Below are 19,431 nucleotides of genomic sequence, written 5' to 3' on the forward strand. Positions count from 1 at the left end.
AACAGCAGGCAAGTGAAGTTCATAGAACATTACAGCCAGTCATGTTAAGTTCATGAAATGTTCAGTCAGCCCCTTTACAGCGGGCTGCCTCCTGTTTTCCATTAGTGAAATAGTAGAAATGTATGGTGTTGCATTATTCACTCAACATACCCTGTGTCTGCTTTCCAGTCCTTGTTATTTGAGTGTTCCTGTTTTCTGGAATAGATGTATCTCTCTCTCTCTCTCAGTTGGTAATTAATCCAATTTCTCCCCACTATTTTATTTTTATCAAAGCATCTGAGCTGCAGGAATGCATAGCAACGCCCACAGATGGCATTCAGTCTGCCCTGGTGCTGCAACTCAAGCACCATATCCCTGCTGCCAAAGCTCACACCCACTCACTCAGCATAGTAATGCAGAGATGTAGCCAAGACCAGGGCACTGAGCACGTCTTCTCAGCCTCTACAGCTCTTTTGTTAAGTTTGCTTCAAGTTCGTAACAAAAATCAGGTTTATTATTTTCAGCAACAATCATGAGTCATCACAGAGGGAAATGTGGAACAGTGTTCCCAGTCGTAGTGGGAGACTCCCTGGTGTCTCTCAAATGGTGCACAGGGAGCAGAGTCCGGTTGTGTCCCCCTAACTATGAGGCTGCAGCATAGGGAAGTCCCTGATGGGTATAGAGATGGCATAGCTGGCTCCTGTACTGCCCTCTGCTCCTGGAGGAATTCTGTGCCCTCGGGGGGTGCAGAAGTCGTACATTCCGCAGATTTCTTGGCTTCTTCGCAGAAAAATAGGGGAGCAAAAAATCTGTGGGGAACACACGCCCCTTCCACGGCAGTCTGGGCATGTCTGCTGGGAGCACCCAGCAGCAGAGAGCAGATCACTGCGGGGGCACGAGGGAGGGTGGGTGTGCATGCCTGCATCCGTGGAGGGACGTTAAGGGAGAGGGGCTGAGCTTGTGCCTGTGTGTGAACGAGGGAGAGAAACTCAGGGCTCATCTACACTGGCAATTTACAGCGCTGCAACTTCCTCACTCAGGGGCGTGAAAAAACACCCCCCTGAGTGCAGCAAGTTTCAATGCTGTAAAGTGCCAGTGTAGACAGTGCCCCAGCTGATAGTTACGCCCCTTGTGGAGGTGACCACACAAGGCACATTAAAGCGCTGCCGCGGCAGCACTTTAGCGTTGCCAGTGTAGACTAGCTCTAAGGTGCCACAAGGACTCCTTGTTGTTTTTGCCGTGTTTATGTTAGAGAAGGCCAAGTTGAAGAAATGCCCCTTGAATGTGGAGCAGAAGGTGGTGACGTTTATGATATTCTTGGGGTGGTTCCTGGAGGAGTTCGTTCTACAGTCTCGGACTTGCCTCTGTCTCCTGCACAGACGAGCTTTACTCTTAGCGTGACCTGTCTGTGACTTTTGCTGCTGTGGCTCCATGATTTCCCCCCACCATCGTGGTGGCTGGGATCTGTGGGGTTCCCCCTCTGCCCGTGGGAGCTGGAAGCTGCAGGGTGACCATATTTCCCAAAGAGAAAATGGGACACTCCCAGCCCCTTGCCCAAAGCATCCATCTCCCCCCGTGCAAGGCTGTCGCCCATCACTGGAACCCTGAGGAGGGCCCCCTCAGGAGTCTGTCACCTGTCGCTGGAGCCCCTGTTGCTGCTGTCACTGGAACCCTGCCAGGGCCCCACTGGTTGCCAGCTCCAGAGTACTGCAACTCCTGGGGCTGAAGCAGAGAATGTCACAGAGGTCCCTGGAAGTCACAGATTCCATGACTTCCATGGCCTCCGTGACATAAACATAGCCTTACTCATGGATGCTGCTATGTGAGAGCTGTCAGCAAGGAATCAGGAGTCCACCTAAACTATGGACTGAAGTTTGGTTCCTTGACACATCACTCCTTTCTCTCACCCCAGGTTTGTCAAATTTTATCCCAGTGAACCAGAGAATAGTGTAGGAAAGAGGTTTCCATAGTATGGACCTCACCAGAACACAGAGGTAGTCTGCTGGATCACCCACCCTCCCATTCATAGTCACACAGATCACCTCCCTTTCCCTCCCATGTACAATTCCATGAGCCACCTCATTCTATCTGCAATAACATTCAATCCCTGTGGCAACTACAGCAGTTGTTTATATCAAAATATAATTGTTACTTGTATTGCGGTAATACCTAGGGGTTCTAATCGGAACTGGGATACATTGGGCTTGTTGCTATATTTAATTTATTATAGGTATCTTTTAATACAATTTAGGAGCTCAAAATATGGACTACAGCCAGCTCGCTGTAGACCAGCAGCAAGTGCTCCACAGACCAGAGGTCGAGAACCTCTGGTTTACAGAATACTGTGGATGTCACAGTGAGGCTAATTATTTTACAAGCAGTAAATGCTAACCTTTTTTAATGGAAACCACTGTACTATATGTAGCATATGTGTGTGGACCACCACTGCCAAAAAGAAAACATTTGACTGTATCTCTGTCATTACTTTACTATTTCACTATTGGGAGCTCTTAGTAATGAAAATGTATGGACTCATCATCTCTAACAAAATAATTGCAATGAATATATTCTCTATCAATACATGATTAGAATATAGATGGCATATACAGTATACATCTCTCTCTGATAGTGTGAAGGGAGACCATTAAAATATTCTTATATTGAAACAATTCATCACATTTACAAGCACTGTGTCAATACAATAAATATAAATTGGAAAAAAAAGTTGTTTGAAAAAAATCTCTTTATTTCTCCACATAATATGATAAGAAATGTCCTTTATTCATTATTAGCCATGGACTGAGACTTATACGTTTGTTGCAATTAATTGCAAACTGATAAGACTTCGTTTGAACAGTTGTATAATTAAGGCTGAACAAGAGAGATCCTTTTGCATTTAGAATATTGTTTAGAAGTTTTAATTGCCTTTGGAAGCTGGGGAGAAGTTCATTCTGTACATGTTTTACTTATAATTCAGGAACCATCATTATGTCGGAAGACTTGCGAGATGCTTTGGATAACATGTATGATGCTAGAATTCCAAAGCTTTGGTTCAAGATTTCCTGGGAATCTGCTACTTTAGGGTTTTGGTTTACTGAGCTGCTTGAAAGAAACCAACAATTTAGCAGCTGGCTGCTGGATGGCCGACCAAATCAATTCTGGATGACAGGATTCTTTAATCCACAGGTAAGGTTACCAAGTTAGCCTAAATGTGGTATTTTAAATCCTATGCTATAATAACTAAATGATAACTTGAGGAAGCTTCCAGCTAACTCAGTCATAAGTGTGTCCTGAGTTAAATAAGCTCCAAACCTTAAGGATGAGATGTTTATCAGACCAAAATATTGTTACTGAAATAACAGGAAGCAGCACCATCAAGTTATTATAATAATAATAGAATGTATCTAAATAGGCTCAAAGAGTTTCTGTACATTTCAATTCCTTACTCCCTTTTTCTTTTTTTCTTCCCTTCCCTTGCCCTGTAATAAGAGTCATTTGTTTGTCATTCATTTATTTAAAGCTCCCTAGAGTATGAAATAATTACATTTAAAAAAGAAAGTTTGAAAAAATGCCATTTATGGGTAAAATGGGACTTGCCTCTGAGCCCTTGTGGGCCAGTTCTATAATGTGGAGTTATTCTGTATACAGCACCTAAAATTGTGCTAGGCAATTTGCAGAGAGATAAAGAACACAGTCCCCACACTGCATAGTCTAAAATAGGTCAGGCATAACAAAAAGAAAGGCAACAAAGAGAAGGGCTGAGGGTGGAAGAAAGGAATGAAGAATTCACAGCTTCATCATGTGGCTGCTTTGTATGGCTGTGCACACAGATGAAAGTTTCATGATGCAGCAGATATTTCTGGGAACTGTGACATCTGCAAATGATGGATTCTGAGATGTCTCAGGTGAGTGCATGGCCAATTTTGTGGAACCGAGAGTTATTTTAAAGATGTATTTTTATTAATTCCAATGGATGTTAGCAATGTAAATGTTAGCTGATGAAGTTGCCCAGAGAGAAAAATTATTGATGGAGATGGGTGTGGCAAATATTCTCCTGGGCTGAGGGTGGAGGATATTCAGGTGCCTATCTGGACTGGCTACTTTGGAGAGTAAATAGTCCGCCTTCACAATTTTATAGTTCCAGTGTCCTGTCCTACAGACATCAGAATCTAAGGATATAGGAGACCCATGGTAAACTGTGACAGCATCTGTTGGATTCAAAGAAGCTATTATAGTTTAACATTTGATTTTGTCCACAAGACTCAGACTCCATTACAGGCACTTTAAAATATCTCTGAATTGCTATTATGCTGTCAGATCAGTTGCTGTCTTACCTGCTTCACCAGGGGTGTTGTGAGGATCAGTAAGTTAGTGTTGATACACTATTTTAGTAATGTGAAGTGCTGTGTAAGGGCTAGTACTTGTCTGGAGTATGGTTAGACATCTCAATATTCATACTGTTTCCTGACATTTTCTTCACTTAGTGCTGCTAGATTTTGCACTTAAGATACCACAGAACAGACATAGTTTTTACTCTGGCCATGTTAGTTGGCTTTGTTCATGCCTTGGCCTAGTGACAGGTTTGCAATTCTGCCAGGCTAAAATGGGCATCCTACTTGTTGGCTCTGGACATCTGGACACCTCAAAAAGAAGCCAAGTAATCAGAATAAAATGTCTCCAAACAAGCTGGGACTTAATAGACCACAACAACTCAGGAAGAGCTTACAGAAATGTGCAAATTTAACACTACATAACACACATTTGTAAAACTCTCTAAACCTGTAAAGTGTACAGAAGAATCCCTGAATATTGTATGTTTACATGACTTTAATGTTCATTTGTGTTAGCAATTACAAACGTAAGAGTCAGAATGTTATTTTTGTATTGCCCAGACTGCGGTCGAGTTCCCATTTGGTGAGATATTGTGTTATATTTTATTTAAAATTATTATAATTGATAATAATATAGTTATGATTTTTTTAAAATCACTATTACATGGATCAGAGATTTAGAAAATGAATTCCCATGTACAAAAATGGGCTCGGAGGGATAAAGAATTAATTTTACTTGCAAAACTGACTTATTAATACTAACTTATAAATAGTCAAGAACGCCTCTCACTTGTATATCTCAGAAGTCTGTCTTATCCCCCTCTGTATAGATTGCTGTCTTCTCTTTGCATCAGTCTATTGATGATGGTAATGGTTAACACAAGAAAAGAAGATAAATCTGCTCTTGCATTAAAAATAGAGAGCCCGATTCTGTTCTGACTTACGCTGATTCTAAACTAGGGCAACTTCAGTGACTTCATGGGAAATTCTCCTGATTTATACTGGTGTGAGAGGAGGAACAGGCCCATATGTGAAAGAAACCCTGTTCCTTTCATGTCTGTCTATACTTGGCCAAGCAAACCAGTTTGAGTAAAATGAGACCTGACCTGGACTATCACCCACCCCAGGAATTAATCTAGCACTAAATCTTTTTTAGAAGTGAGACAAAATGTGATTAATATGTGGTTTAAAAAATGTTAGCATCTTTCATGCATCTTTGCACCTCCAGGCTACAGCCAGCAAATGGTACCCTTGCTCTACTGCACTTTCACTACAAGCTAGTATGGTGGCTTCGTTTTTGTTTCAAAAAAGAAGTTTTAATGTGAGTGATAAAAAAAAAAATCCAAACCACAAGCACTGCTTTCTGCTGCAGCAGGGGTGTAGTGTTCCAGGCAAGGTAGGAAAGGGTTCTTCTGTAAGGCACAGTGCCCCATTCTCCAGTGCACACTTATTTCCACTGTAACACAATGATGGGTCTGTTTTGCAAGCATAGCTGAGAAATATGAAATAAACCATAAAGGGAGGCCTCCAACATTAGCTGGGTGAGGTGAAGAGGAAAACATGTTTATTGTAACAATAAGCATAATTGACTTCAGTCTACCACAGCACATCACCCAGTTGTCTTGGTCCTCCACATCCAAAGAGTCAAAGTTAGATTGTATTAGTTCTTCGAAGGGAAAGAAAATAAAGCTCCTGTTCATGTCAGTAGCCTCTAGTGAATATGCTGAAGGGCATGCTGGTGAGTGGGATTAAATATCTTGCCCTACTTCAAAATCTGAATGAAAATGGCATAGACCATTAGAAACTGAAACAAAACACCACGCGATAGTCAGTTGTCACAAGGGAGAGAGAAATGGTAGGAGAACTGAACCCATACTCCTATTACACTGATTTACGTCCTGTTCATTCTTGATTCACCCTCAGTAATGGTAGAATCGTTGGGCAGCCAGCCCTTTCAGTATCAGCCCATCTCTTGCATTGACTAGGATTCTTTCCAGTGTGCCGATGAGTGTTATGAACCCCACTATACACAATGAATGGGTCCTGCCATCTTTGTGATAATAGCTGATCTCTGCCTTCTGTCTCAGGCTTGCTCCTAATGGACAGCTATCCTTCCCTTCTTATCATAGAATCATAGATTATCAGGGTTGGAAGGGACATCAGGAGGTCATCTAGTCCAACCCCCTGCTCAAAGCAGGACCAACCCCCAACTAAATCATCCCAGCCAGGGCTTTGTCAAACCTGACCTTACAAATCTCTAAGGAAGGAGATTCCACCACCTCCCTAGGTAACCCATTCCACTGCTTCACCACCCTCCTAATGAAAAAGTTTTTCCTAATATCCAACCTAAACCTCCCCCACTGCAACTTGAGACCATTACTCCTTGTTCTGTCATCTGCTACCACTGAGAACAGTCTAGATCCATCCTCTTTAGAACCCCCTTTCAGGTAGTTGAAAGCAGCTATCAAATCCCCCCTCATTCTTCTCTTCTGCTCATAAATCATGTGTTCCAGCCCCCTAATCATTTTTGTTGCTCTCCGCTGGACTCTTTCCAATTTTTCCACATCCTTCTTGTAGTGTGAGGTCCAAAACTGGACACACTACTCCAGATGAGGCCTCACCAATGTCAAATAGAGGGGAATGATCACATCCCTCGATCTGCTGGCAATGACCCTACTTATACAGCCCAAAATGCTGTTAGCCTTCTTGGCAACAAGGGCACACTGTCGATTCATATCCAGCTTCTTGTCCACTGTATCCCCTAGGTCCTTTTCTGCAGAACTGCTGCTTAGCCATTCGGTCCCTAGTCTGTAGCAGTGCATGGGATTCTTCCGTCCTAAGTGCAGGACTCTGCACTTGTCCTTGTTCAACCTCATCAGGTTTCTTTTGGCCCAATCCTCCAATTTGTCTAGGTCCCTCTGTATCCTATCCCTACCCTCCAGCATATCTACCACTCCTCCCAGTTTAGTGTCATCTGCAAAGTTGCTGAGAGTGCAGTCCATGCCATCCTCCAGATCATTAATGAAGATATTGAACAAAACCAGCCCCAGGACTGACCCTTGGGGCACTCTGCTTGATACCGGCTGCCAACTAGACATGGAGCCATTGATCACTACCCGTTGAGCCCGACGATCTAGCCAGCTTTCTATCCACCTCATAGTCCATTCATCCAGACCATACTTTTTTAACTTGCTGGCAAGAATACTGTGGGAGACTGTATCAAAAGCTTTGCTAAAGTCAAGGAATAACGCATCCACTGCTTTCCCCTCATCCACAGAGCCAGTTATCTCCTCACAGAAGGCAATTAAGTTAGTCAGGCATGACTTGCCCTTGGTGAATCCATGCTGACTGTTCCTGATCACTTTCCTCTCCTCTAAGTGCTTCAGAATTGATTCCTTGAGGACTTGCTCCATGATTTTTCCAGGGACTTAGGTGAGGCTGACTGGCCTGTAGTTCCCCAGATCTTCCTCCTTCCCTTTTTTAACGATGGGCACTACAATTAGCCTGTTTCCAGTCATCCGGGACCTCCCCCGATCGCCATGAGTTTTCAAAGATAATGGCTAATGGTTCTGCAATCACATCCGCCAACTCCTTGAGTACCCTCAGATGCAGCGCATCCGGCCCCATGGATTTGTGCTCATCCAGCTTTTCTAAATAGTCCCAAACCACTTCTTTCTCCACAGAGGTCTGGTCACCTCCTCCCCATGCTGTTGTTATTAGTAGTGTTTTATTTATTATTATCACTATTTCCTTGTTTGGCCAAGCATTTGAACCACTTTCCTCACCCTGCCCTCTGTACTTTAAACTCTTCTCTGTGCTTTCTTTTCTTAGTTTATCTGGGATCTGGTACCTCTCTTCAGCCTTCCAAATAAGGATACTTGGCTTTTAGTTTTACATGTTTCTACTTTGAAATATTGGTACTGGTATCATTTCTACAGACTGAGAGGGAAAACAGATTCTCGTCACATAGGTTCTGCTTTGAGCTAATGGGCGTATCTGATGACACAATTTGGCCATTACTCACTAACTCCCTTAGCTATATAATAGGGATCCCAACTACTTCAAACTCAATTTTAATGATATTTGTTAACACAAAACCTCTTTAAAATGCTCCTGTGCTGGGCTTTCTAGAATGATAGTAGGAAGGTAGCAATGTAGATAACTGAGACAGTGTGTTTGCATTATTTTATGTATCTAAGCTCTCTTAACTTGAGGTGTAATATGCACTTACGAAACGCACCAGCAGCAGATTCATATGGCTATGATGTGGTCATGGTAGCATGTAAGATGGACTTCCACCTTGACTAGTTCCTTGCAAGTCTTCTTCCTTCAGCAAGAGTCTGTATGGGAGGATTTAGATTTCTTGAATCCCTCAAAATTGTATCTTCCAACCTTGTTCATGTCCAGCCTTGTGTTCTGCTTCCTTTGATCTCAGTTCTATAAACCTTCGGTAAAAGCATAACTTTTTGTGCACTGCAGACATAAACCCACCATTGCAGTCATCTTGTTCTCCACTAATGCACTAATGTGACTTGCCAGGCTCATCTAAGTATCTCCTTGTTGTGACAATATCAAACCAATGAATATTAAGAATACGCCATAACTATTGACACTGAAAACTGTTTAGCTTCCTCTCCTCAGCTGTTTTTAATGGCCATGTTTCTGCTCCATATAACAGAGTTGTCATGACTACCATGTCAAACACTTGTATCTTAGTTGTCACACAGCCAGAGGCCTTTGATGATGCTGAAATGCCATGATGGAAGACTGATCCAATGTGTGTGACTTCTCTGGATATAGATCCTCCTGTGGTCAAACAGCTACCCAGGCAGAGAAACTATTCACCCAGTCAGTGTCACTGCCATCAACATGCAGTGTTAGCAGATCGTTTTTTTGTTTGTTTATAAAAGGTGTGCATTTGGTTTTATCGCCATTGATCTTAAATCCTATAGATTCTACAGTTTTTTGCAGCTCTTCTAGCATTAGCTATGGTTGGTCAGTAGTCTCTTCAGGTAAAGCAATATTAGCCACATATTTGAGATCTTCTAAAGATAAATCTTTAAATTTCACACCTCCTACTTTGGCCTCAGTCAGTTTTGTCATCAGATAGTCTATTAGAACATTAAATAACCTACATGAGAGAACGCAATTCTGCATATTCCTGATTCTACCGAAAACCAGTCTGTAATGCAACCTTGACCCTCCCACAGCTAAATGTACCCAGATACAGTTCCTGCACTAGCACACTAAATCCTCAGGCATCCCATACTGGTGTAGCAGTATCTGCAGTACTTATTGATGCACTGAGTACAAAGGAGCTGCAAAGTCTATAAATGTGATGTTAGCTTCCTTTCGTTGTTTTTCAATAATTTTCAAAAGAGCATATCTACCATGGATTGCCGATCAATGGAGTGGAAACCACACTGGTTTTGTCTCATTTTTGGGTTGAGACAGTATTTCAGTTGGTTCAGTAATATGATCGTCAACACCTTCCTGACTGGCAGGAGCAATATTCCCCTATAATTTGAGCAAGCTGATTACTCTTCTTTTTTTGAAAAAAGGGATGATGCAATCCTTTTTCCAATCTTATGGAATATGACTCATTTCTTAAACTTTTAAGACAACTTTGTGAAGCCAGTGAACAAAATCCAGGCCTCCACTCTTTAGCAGTTATGGTAAAATATTGTCAAGACCAGATGCTTTATCATGTCATAACCGTTTAACCACATGTATCACTTCCTCTAATGTCACCAGTCTGTTTTCTGCTGAATTCATTTTTGGATTAAGCCGTAGTTTACAGCTTGGTGGGGATCTGTTCATTAATTCACAAAAATGATCATGCGAGTTCTTAAGTTGTGCATCAACATCCTGGCAGTAGTCTCCATTTTTTTCCTTAACTATCAGAAGCCACAAGAATGGCCTTCCATTTAGGACAAATACACATTTCTGGTCATGTCTTTCAGAGGCTTCCTCAATGTACTGTGCCATATTATTTCATCATTGATTATGATCATTCCAGAAGGCCCTCTTGATTGCTCATTCAAGACATTTCTTTTCCTCTATTATCCATTTCCTCATCTCTTCGCTGAATCACCTCTGACCTGCTAATGCATCCCTTTTGCATCACACCTCTTTTTCTCTCCCATAATTTGATGTAGTCATCCTTAATCCAACATTGCTTGTTCATTCTCCTTAGTCCCAGTTGTTTTCCTGTGATAGAATCCCAAAATAAAGTCCATTCTTTCTCTGTGGAAGACAATTGATCATCTAATATAGAATATTTGTTGGAAATCACTACTGGGTAACTATTAGTGATCATTTCTTTGTGAAGCTTATGAACATTGAAGTATTTCCATGCCATAGATGTTATCTCTGGAACTTTTTTAAACGGAACTATTAGGAGTCGATGCTCAGATTCCAGAGCAAGATCAGCAATCCTAAATACACATAGATCCACAGATGATTTTAGTCAAGGATTTCAAACTGTGATTCAAAGTTGCATTGTTGCCTGATGGATATCAAAATGTGTAGTTATGGCACTTGTTTTGCTGAAACCAGGTAGCCATTAAAAATAGTCTGTGTGTGGAAGCACATTCTTATAGATGCACATCATTATCTGATCTCCCTTCTGGTAAGATGTGTGGTCCCAGTACCCGTTCAAATCCAGTTCGGTCATGGCCAGTTCTCATGTTCATATCTCCCAAGGTGACAGTATGAAGTCAGGGTGATGTACCGGATTCAATGTCGTCTAACATGGTTAAAAAAAAAGGCATATTTTTCAGTATCATGTGGAGCATATGCAATAATAACTACCACACATCCTACCTTCAAACTGAAAATGGTGACTATCAGGCATGGAGATGAAGTGTGCCAAGTCCGTATTGCCAGTTGCACCCTCAGGCACAAAGCCAGAGCAACACCAGCATGCTCATCATGCATGTAACAATTAAAAGGTCTGAACTCTGAGTCACAGTTGTGCTCTTGGTGCTCAAATCCCACCATGACTCCTGCACACTGCATATATCAACAGTCAGCCTTTCCAGTTCTTCAGCCAGGAGAGTCGTTTTTCCAACAGCTCTTAATGACCATTTATTCCATAATCCCATCCTCAAGCACTGACATTGCTGCAGAAGTGGATATACATTTTTTATTATCAGGCTCTTCCACCCCATGTTTGGTTCACTGAAGGACCATCATCATTCGGTCTGACTCCTCTGCACATAGTTGATTTAGATGAATCCTGAAGCTTGGTTCTGTTGTGAGTAGCAGATGGAACTGCCAAAGCTGGTGAAGTAGCCAAAGTTTTATGTCCATTTCTTCCACATGTTGAAGCTAGAGATGTTTTATGGGGATGGCTTGTCAGGCCATCACCCAACCTTCCCGCTTTATTGGGACTTGGGACTGGCACTAGGAACAAGGAATCCAGTCGTGTGACAAACAACACCGGCAGCCATATCCTGTGTGCTCTAATCCCACCAGTTCTCACAAAAGTAGCAGAGCTGGGTGGGCTCTGTACCTGTTTAAACCAAGATGCTGATGACTCGGCAGGTGCCTTTCTTTCCTTGGAAGCAGTTCTGAACCAAGGGCTCAACATGGTCTACTGCAATACAAATCTAAATAGTAAGATTTCGGGATTGTCACTCTGTGTGTCATTCTGAAGCTTAAAATATTGGTGAGTCAGTGTGAAGTGATGGAAGCACTACAAGTGTGCTTGAGAGCTCTTTTTGTTCAGAATATCACCAGGTTCAATCATCACTGGGTTTTGCAGTCTGGATCTGTCCAGTTTTTAAGTTCTCAGCTATTCTGACTTTACAAATTACATGTGTGTAGTGTACAGCTACATTTAGGCATGTATCTATGCCCTGCTAAGAATCCTAGATCACTGTGATATCAGCAGTAACTCAACCAATCACCCGCTTAACTCTCCAGCTAATTTGCATGCAGTAGTTTCATTGGTTGTGTGAGGGAGACTGCACAGATGATGGATTACTTGTCTCAAGAACTGCCCCCTCCATATGCCCAAGAGCCACCCGCACAAAACAACACAAATCTCACAGCACAACACCTATAGACACAAATCACCACAATCACCCACACACCAGCACAGCCTGCATACACAATTACTCAAACACACATAGCCCCTCACAGCAGCACATACCCTTCATTCACCACACATACAATTCACTACAATTCTCACAGTACAATGTAACCCACACACACAATAACCCCAAACACACATAGCACCTTACCACAGCACACACACCTAATTCAGCACCCACACAAATCAACACAAATCTCCCAGTATAACAGTCCCTAACCACAAATCAACACAACCATGCACACAACACAGCCAGCACACACAATAATCCCCAACACACGTAGCCCATCACCGCAGCACGCACCCCCATTTACCACTTGCACAAATCCACAGAACTCTCCTAGCACAACATACCTCCCACACAACACAGCCAGTATACACAATTGCCCCAAACATCACTCTGAAGCCTAAAGTGTCTGTTGAGTGAGTGTGAAGTGATAGATACTGTGACAGTGTACCCCATAAGGCTTTTTGGGGGGGGTGCTTATAAATGTATGTATGATATAACTGGAATAGGGTTTTGCTATATATGCCATGTAATATATCTATGTAAAAGTTATGATCTACTGGTTATGTTCATCCTAGTTGTATGCAGGCACCATTTGTGTGTTCAAAAATGTATGCTTGCTTGATTCCTAAGTAAGCTTTGTGAGGCATTTGGTCAGCTTCTTTAGGAAGGAATTCATAAGATTAAGTACTCGATCAGGAAGCATTTGGGGAACAATGCATCTTGGAATGCTCCAATCCACATAAAAGTCTTCCTGGAGACATACATGATACCATGTGGACAATGGCTTCTGCCTGTAAAGACTATGAGTCATGCATGGACATGTGACTTGCCCAGGTGACTCCAGAACTCCATCTTGGAGCTGGACTTTGCATAGGAGTGAGGAGGGGGGGATCTCCACTCACAAGAAAAAGTCTATTTAAACCCATGGGAGACCCCTCCATTTGGTCTTCAGCTGGCTAAAGAGAGAGCCTCTCCACCCCCCAGGATACTTGGAAGAAACTGGAACAAAGGCGTGTGAGTGATTGCTGGACCCAGGCTAAAAGGAGATTAGTCTGTAAAGGGGAGCATTCTGGAACTGGTGAGGATCTTATCTGTATTCAGTGTTTGATTAGACATAGATTTGCGCATTTTATTTTATTTTGCTTGGTAACTTACTTTGTTCTGTCTGTTACTACTTGGAACCACTTAAATCCTACTTTCTGTATTTAATAAAATCACTTTTTACTTATTAATTAACCCAGAGTATGTGTTAATACCTGGGGGAGCAAACAGTTGTGCATATCTCTCTATCTGTGTTATAGAGGGCGAACAATTTATGAGTTTACCCTGCACAAGCTGTATACAGGGTAAAATGGATTTATTTGGGTTTAGATCCCATTGGGAGTTGGGCATCTGAGTGCTAAAGACAAGCACCTTTCTGTGAGCTGTTTTCAGGTAAACCTGCAGCTTTGGGGCAAGTAATTCAGACCCTGGGTCTGTGTTGGAGCAGACGGGAGTGGCTGGCTCAGCAAGACAGGGTGCTGGAGTCCTGAGCTGGCAGGGAAAACAGGGTAGAAGTAGTCTTGGCACATCAGGTGGCAGCTCCCAAGGGGGTTTCTGTGATCCAACCCGTCACAGATACAGCTCCAAGCATGGTGGAGGATTCTTTTTATTTTTTCAGACTAGCACCAAGTTCACTCATCACCGGGATTTGCAATCTATTACAATCCAGGTTTTAGCTTCTCAGCCATTTTTGGCTTTTTTGTGCACACAACTTTACAAATTACACCTGTGCAACAGCCTGGGCTTACTGCTACTAGTAGTGAATAATAGTAATGGGCCTGTTCACACAACAGTCTCCACTACTCACAGTGAAGGTCTTTCATTGCTTCCAATTCCATGATGGTCTCATTTCCTTCTCCCTGACTGACACCACCAGCCCTCTAACCTTACTGCCCCCTTTGCATTCCCCACCCTTTGTTTCGTACTTATAACTCACCGCCCGCATGTCTCCCACATCTGTCCACCAAACCCTCACTCTCTCTATTCCTTGAAATCTGTCCTTAAAACCTACTTCTTCCCGGGCTCCATCTCTCACTTCCCTGAACCTTTGTTTTATTCTTCTTGTCTGTCTTAGATTGTAGCTCTTTGGGGCAGAAATGGATCTCATAGTGTTTCTAAATGCTGTGCCGTTCACTGTGCTGTATAAATGAGCATCAAATGAATAAAATATAATAAAATAATTGAGTATAGCTTTGCAACGAGCCATTAAGCAGTGACTGCATTTCACCCCAGTGATGGCTGCATTTCAGTGGGAGATGATTTGATTCCTGTGCATACTTCCTTTGTACTTCAATTTAAGTTTGTAAACTGCTTTGGCATCCATGTGGGATGAGAAGTACTTTTGCAGTGTAAATGACTAATGATATTATTCTTGGAAAAGCAGAGCTGTAGAGCATATAGCGAAATACTAAAATTATTTGTGGCCAAGCAATTGCCTGTGTTCAGGAATGACACAAACCACATTAAATTAATCTGGCATATTTGTCAGATCTCTCTCCATCTGTCCAAAGTATCTGTAGCTGTAAAGTATGTCTGCTAAGTGGGCTCCTTTATGCATGTAACGTTTGATATGTTAAATTAAGTCTAACTGCTGGAGGCTTTTTGGCACCCACGCCCAAATAGCAAATACAGAATGGGGCATATCGCAGTGATTATATATGAAAGCATTTGGTTTTCACTATTGCACTTGATTTGATAAGCAGATGACATTAGGTAGTGTAGCACTTTATACTTTTAAGTCACTGTTATAACCAAGTAAGGAATAGTGGCTAAACCTCAGACTTTCCTTTTCTCTCTCTACTTAACATTGTTTTACTACAGGGATTCCTAACTGCCATGCGGCAGGAAACGACACGCATGAATTTAGCAAAAGGCTGGGCGCTTGACAGTGTTATTTTACACAATGATGTAACCAGGATGATGAAAGAAGATATTAGCAACCCTCCTCCTGCTGACATTGGTGGGGTTTACATATATGGCCTTTTCCTGGACGGAGCAGGTTGGGACCGTAGGAACACCAAGCTAACAGAGTCTGCACCAAAGGTTAGTGTCAGGTTGTCAGCAAAGAGAGTGTGTCACAGTTACAGCATATTAAATAAAGCCTGGTCGGTAGGGTGCTTTAAGGAAACATTCAGTGTGACTAGGACAGTAATTGCACAATATATTGTAGTTGGGATAAAATACTACCTGGGAGACATGAATAGATTGATAGCAGCTCTGTGCCCTGGAATGTGGAAAAGCCGGGCTTCCAGGCAGCCCCAGAGCTTTTTGCTCCCCAGAAAGTTAACACTCAGACACATAACACAAAGTGCTGCTCTTGGAAGGCAAAGGTGATCACACAAGTACCTCTCATCTGCATATCCGGAAGAGTTGTTTTGGCATGTGTATGGCTGGCCACCCTCTTAGCCAGGGGGTGAAAGCTGTGTCCAAGGCTGTCTAGGTAGGAAAGGATAAATATGGGGGGTGGGTTAGAACAATGAAGCTCCATTGTGAAGAGGAATGTTAGGATCTCATCTGGGATGGGTTTAACTGTAGCAGGTCAAAGTCATACTCTTCTGCTTCAGGGAGCCACAGGTACATAGCTATGTAATAGTAATGCCCACATCCATATCACTTTAAGCTGTGCTCCCATCAAAACTTGTAAGCAAAGTAGGATAGGGTATGATAGAAGCCACTGAAGACCAGACCAGTGGGATCATTGAAATCCTTGGCATTTTTTTACACAAATAGATGTGTTAACTCTGAGGTCTTACTTAAACTTCAGTTTGGTTAAGTTTATCTAAAAACAATTCCCTCTGTGATGTCAGCTGACATTCCCACTCCAGACTGTTCTGTAGGGTTCCTGTATTCTGGAAAACGTTGACAGGCTTTGCCCCAGAAATAACTACATTGCAGTTGTGAGTCGGGGAATTCCTGTCTGTGGTTGGTAAAGCACTTACGCCTCTCACTGGATGAGAACTGTGTCTTTGAGATCTTTACCATTGTGACAGCCAACTGTAACATTGTGTTTGTGCTGAGATGTTTCCCACACATGTGCCTTTCCTGACTGACTGAAGCAAATATTTATAAACTTCTTGTAATCAAGCAATGCATAATATACAGTTTCTAGGCAGCAAATCCTATGTATAACTGTGATTAAGCTCACTCTTGGTGTCACATATTTAGCTGCACACAAGCGTAATGTGTAGTGATGGGTAAATCTCAGATAGTTAGATTTGGCTTGGATAAACACCCAACGGGCACCTGTCTGTTCTTTGAAGCACCACTGCTAGCAAAACAGCTCAGGCAAGTGGGACTGCTAGTAGCAGCTTCTCCTTTGAAGCTCCACTACTCCCAATTAGCAAAGAGGAGGAGGATGGGGAAAGAATGAGGAAAGCTAATGAAGAGATAGGGAAAGAGAAGGAAGATGGCTCCCCCACCACTCTCCCCTAGTCTCCCCACTCTCCTCTACTCCTTGGTTCTTTTACGGGCCCCCTGCCCACTGCCTTTACCTTCCAGGTCCCCCCAACCCAAGTCACCCTGGGGCTTTCACTGGCTTGACGATATTTTTGCGATAGTGCAGGGCTACGCAGCAGCTTGGGGCTTCCACTCTCTGCTGCATCTGCTAAGAGCCAGGCAAAGCAGCTTCCCAGCAGCACTGCTGTAAGCAAAGAAGCAGCAGAAAAAGTCGGGGGGTGGCCCACGCCCCTTGATGTCCCCTGCAGTGCTGTGCCACTTGTGTGCTACCTAGTGTGCTTTTGTCTGGTAAGTCACTAGTGGGATTCAGTGTCCCTGGAATGGCTCTCTGAGTGGTTTGTTTTTTGTTAATGTTCCCCTTAGGTGCTGTTCACAAGTCTTCCTGTAGTCCATGTGTACGCTATCAGCACCACAGCACCACCGGATCCAAAGAGACAGCCAGGGAGCTTGTACTCCTGTCCTGTGTACAAAAAACCTAGACGAACGGATCTGACCTATATTTTCTCTTTATATTTGAAAACTGTGCAAAATCCTGACCACTGGACTCTAAGGGGTGTTGCATTACTCTGTGATTCCAAATAGCACTATGGCAATAAGATCCAGTTGGAATACTGGGCAAAGGGCGTTCAGGCTTTAGTTTTATTACAAAGCAATGGTATATTTCTATTCATAGATATATGGGCATTAGCAAATCATATCTGTAGAGACAGCTGTATCTGCATGGTGATTTGTATGATCTTTTCACAGCAGGAATCATTAAACATGTTTAACTTGGGAACTTCAACCAGGGAACCTTCAAATCTGTGACATGGAAAACAATTATAGGTATAAAGTCTAGTTGCACTGAATCTATCCCCATTTGCTGCATAAATTAGCTCATTCTACTAAATACTCTATTCCACATTCAAAATATATCCCCATTAAAAATGCCTCTTGCTTGAAACTACTGTTCTAATTAGATTTTACAGTGATTCTTTATTGATCTTATCTCCTCTTTATAATACTGTTATGCTGATCGGTATTGGTGATTGCAAAGAACACAAGCCTCTGGAATTGGGTACAAATACACCCTTCAATTAACCTAAGTGTCAGGACAAGTTAATCACAAGCCCCCCTCCCCACCTAAGACAAAAGGGGATGTGAAGCCGCCCAGGAGTTAAAGACCATGTGGGCAGAGGGATTTTCAGTGTGCGTGCATGCAGAACAAGCAAGCCTCAGAGGTCGGAAGAAAGCCAAGCAGTTGCTTGTAAGCACAGAGTGAGCCGGGAGAAACCTAGAGGAAGATTCTGGGTTTGGTGCTGGCTAAAGAGGCTGTAATCAAAGACATTATCCTGTTTTTTTTATTCCTCCTGCATGCCTTGTAAATAAACAAGCCTGCATCAAAGAAAATATCAGCTCCCTCATTAATTTCTGCTCCCAAGTAGAACAGCCCCAGGGGCCTGAACTTTGACTGGCCTCTGGAGCCAAAAAGGAGCAAGGGTACAGATTTGTAATTATGCAGCCATGTTTCAGTTCCAAGTGCATCAGCTGCAGCATTACTGAAGAAAGATGGTGCTATATCCAAATGGTTCTCTGGCTATAAGCACTGCTTTAAATGACTCAGACTGCTTAGACGGAAGTGTAGACTGCCTCCAGGGATAGACAGTTGGCTAAGTTGGCAGCTAATGTTTTGGAGGAACAGGATGTCAGACAAATGTGAAAAGATTTGGTGTAACTTTTAGAAACCTTTGATTAATTCTTAGTGACTGGAAACTGAGGTGCAAGGTGTCACTCTCCTTTCCCTTCTCTGCCCCACCCACTTCCTTTCTTTTTCTTTGTGTTTTTTTTTACTGTTCTCCCCTTATTTTTATAATACTAAAATAAAAGAAAAAGTTGATGATGTACCACAAGTTTAAATGTCTGCACACAAAAAGGCCTGTCTAATTGGCATGCTGTTACTTTTGATTTCATTTGTAAAGTGGGTAATTGTGCATACAAAGAGACATACCTCTGCCTGACAGTTATCCCCTTTGTGCATGCAGGCATAGCGTTCACACAGAAATGCAAGCTAACCTCACTTGAGGACTTTTCTCTTAGGAACATCTTAATTTTGTAGCCTCTTCGTTGCTGCTGGTTCCTTGGCCTTATTTCCCACGCCTGTATTTTGCATCACTATTTGTGATGAAACTGAAAGAAACAGCAGCTGGCATGGTAGAAGCTCTATCCAGAAATGGCTGCGGAGTTTATTATTTTTATTAGCAGTTTATGCAGCTTCCAATGTAAAGCAAGGATGGGTGTAGACAGGCTTGGTTTGAAAACAGAAACAAGGTTACTACTGGCAGAAAAGCTGTATGGCTTTTTTTTGCCAGGCCAGGACACTTTCAAAGTAATAGGCATTACTGTTGGGGCCAGAGAAAGAACAGCCTACAGGGAATGCTCTGCCAATCTCTCTCTCTGTTTTTTGCTTTTCGTGCAGATACCTTTGATTTTTCTGTCCATTTAAATGGTGATCCGGCCAACTGGTCCACAAACAGGGT

At 42.6% G+C, this 19,431-nt stretch overlaps 1 protein-coding gene across 1 annotated transcript in view; it reads left to right on the top strand.

The window, feature by feature from the left end:
- Positions 1-17,699, top strand: part of LOC101939103 (dynein axonemal heavy chain 5-like) — a 278,668-nt gene extending 260,969 nt beyond the window's left edge. Inside the window, exons 75-77 of the mRNA XM_008169357.4 lie at positions 2,957-3,165; positions 15,281-15,502; positions 17,279-17,699. Coding sequence (XP_008167579.2) covers positions 2,957-3,165; positions 15,281-15,502; positions 17,279-17,497 — 650 coding nt within the window. The 3' untranslated portion in view covers positions 17,498-17,699. The remainder of the gene's footprint in view (positions 1-2,956; positions 3,166-15,280; positions 15,503-17,278) is intronic.
- The last annotated feature ends 1,732 nt before the right edge of the window (positions 17,700-19,431 follow it).

Source organism: Chrysemys picta, chromosome 2, assembly GCF_011386835.1.
Source record: "Chrysemys picta bellii isolate R12L10 chromosome 2, ASM1138683v2, whole genome shotgun sequence".
Classification (NCBI taxonomy): Eukaryota; Metazoa; Chordata; order Testudines; family Emydidae; genus Chrysemys; species Chrysemys picta.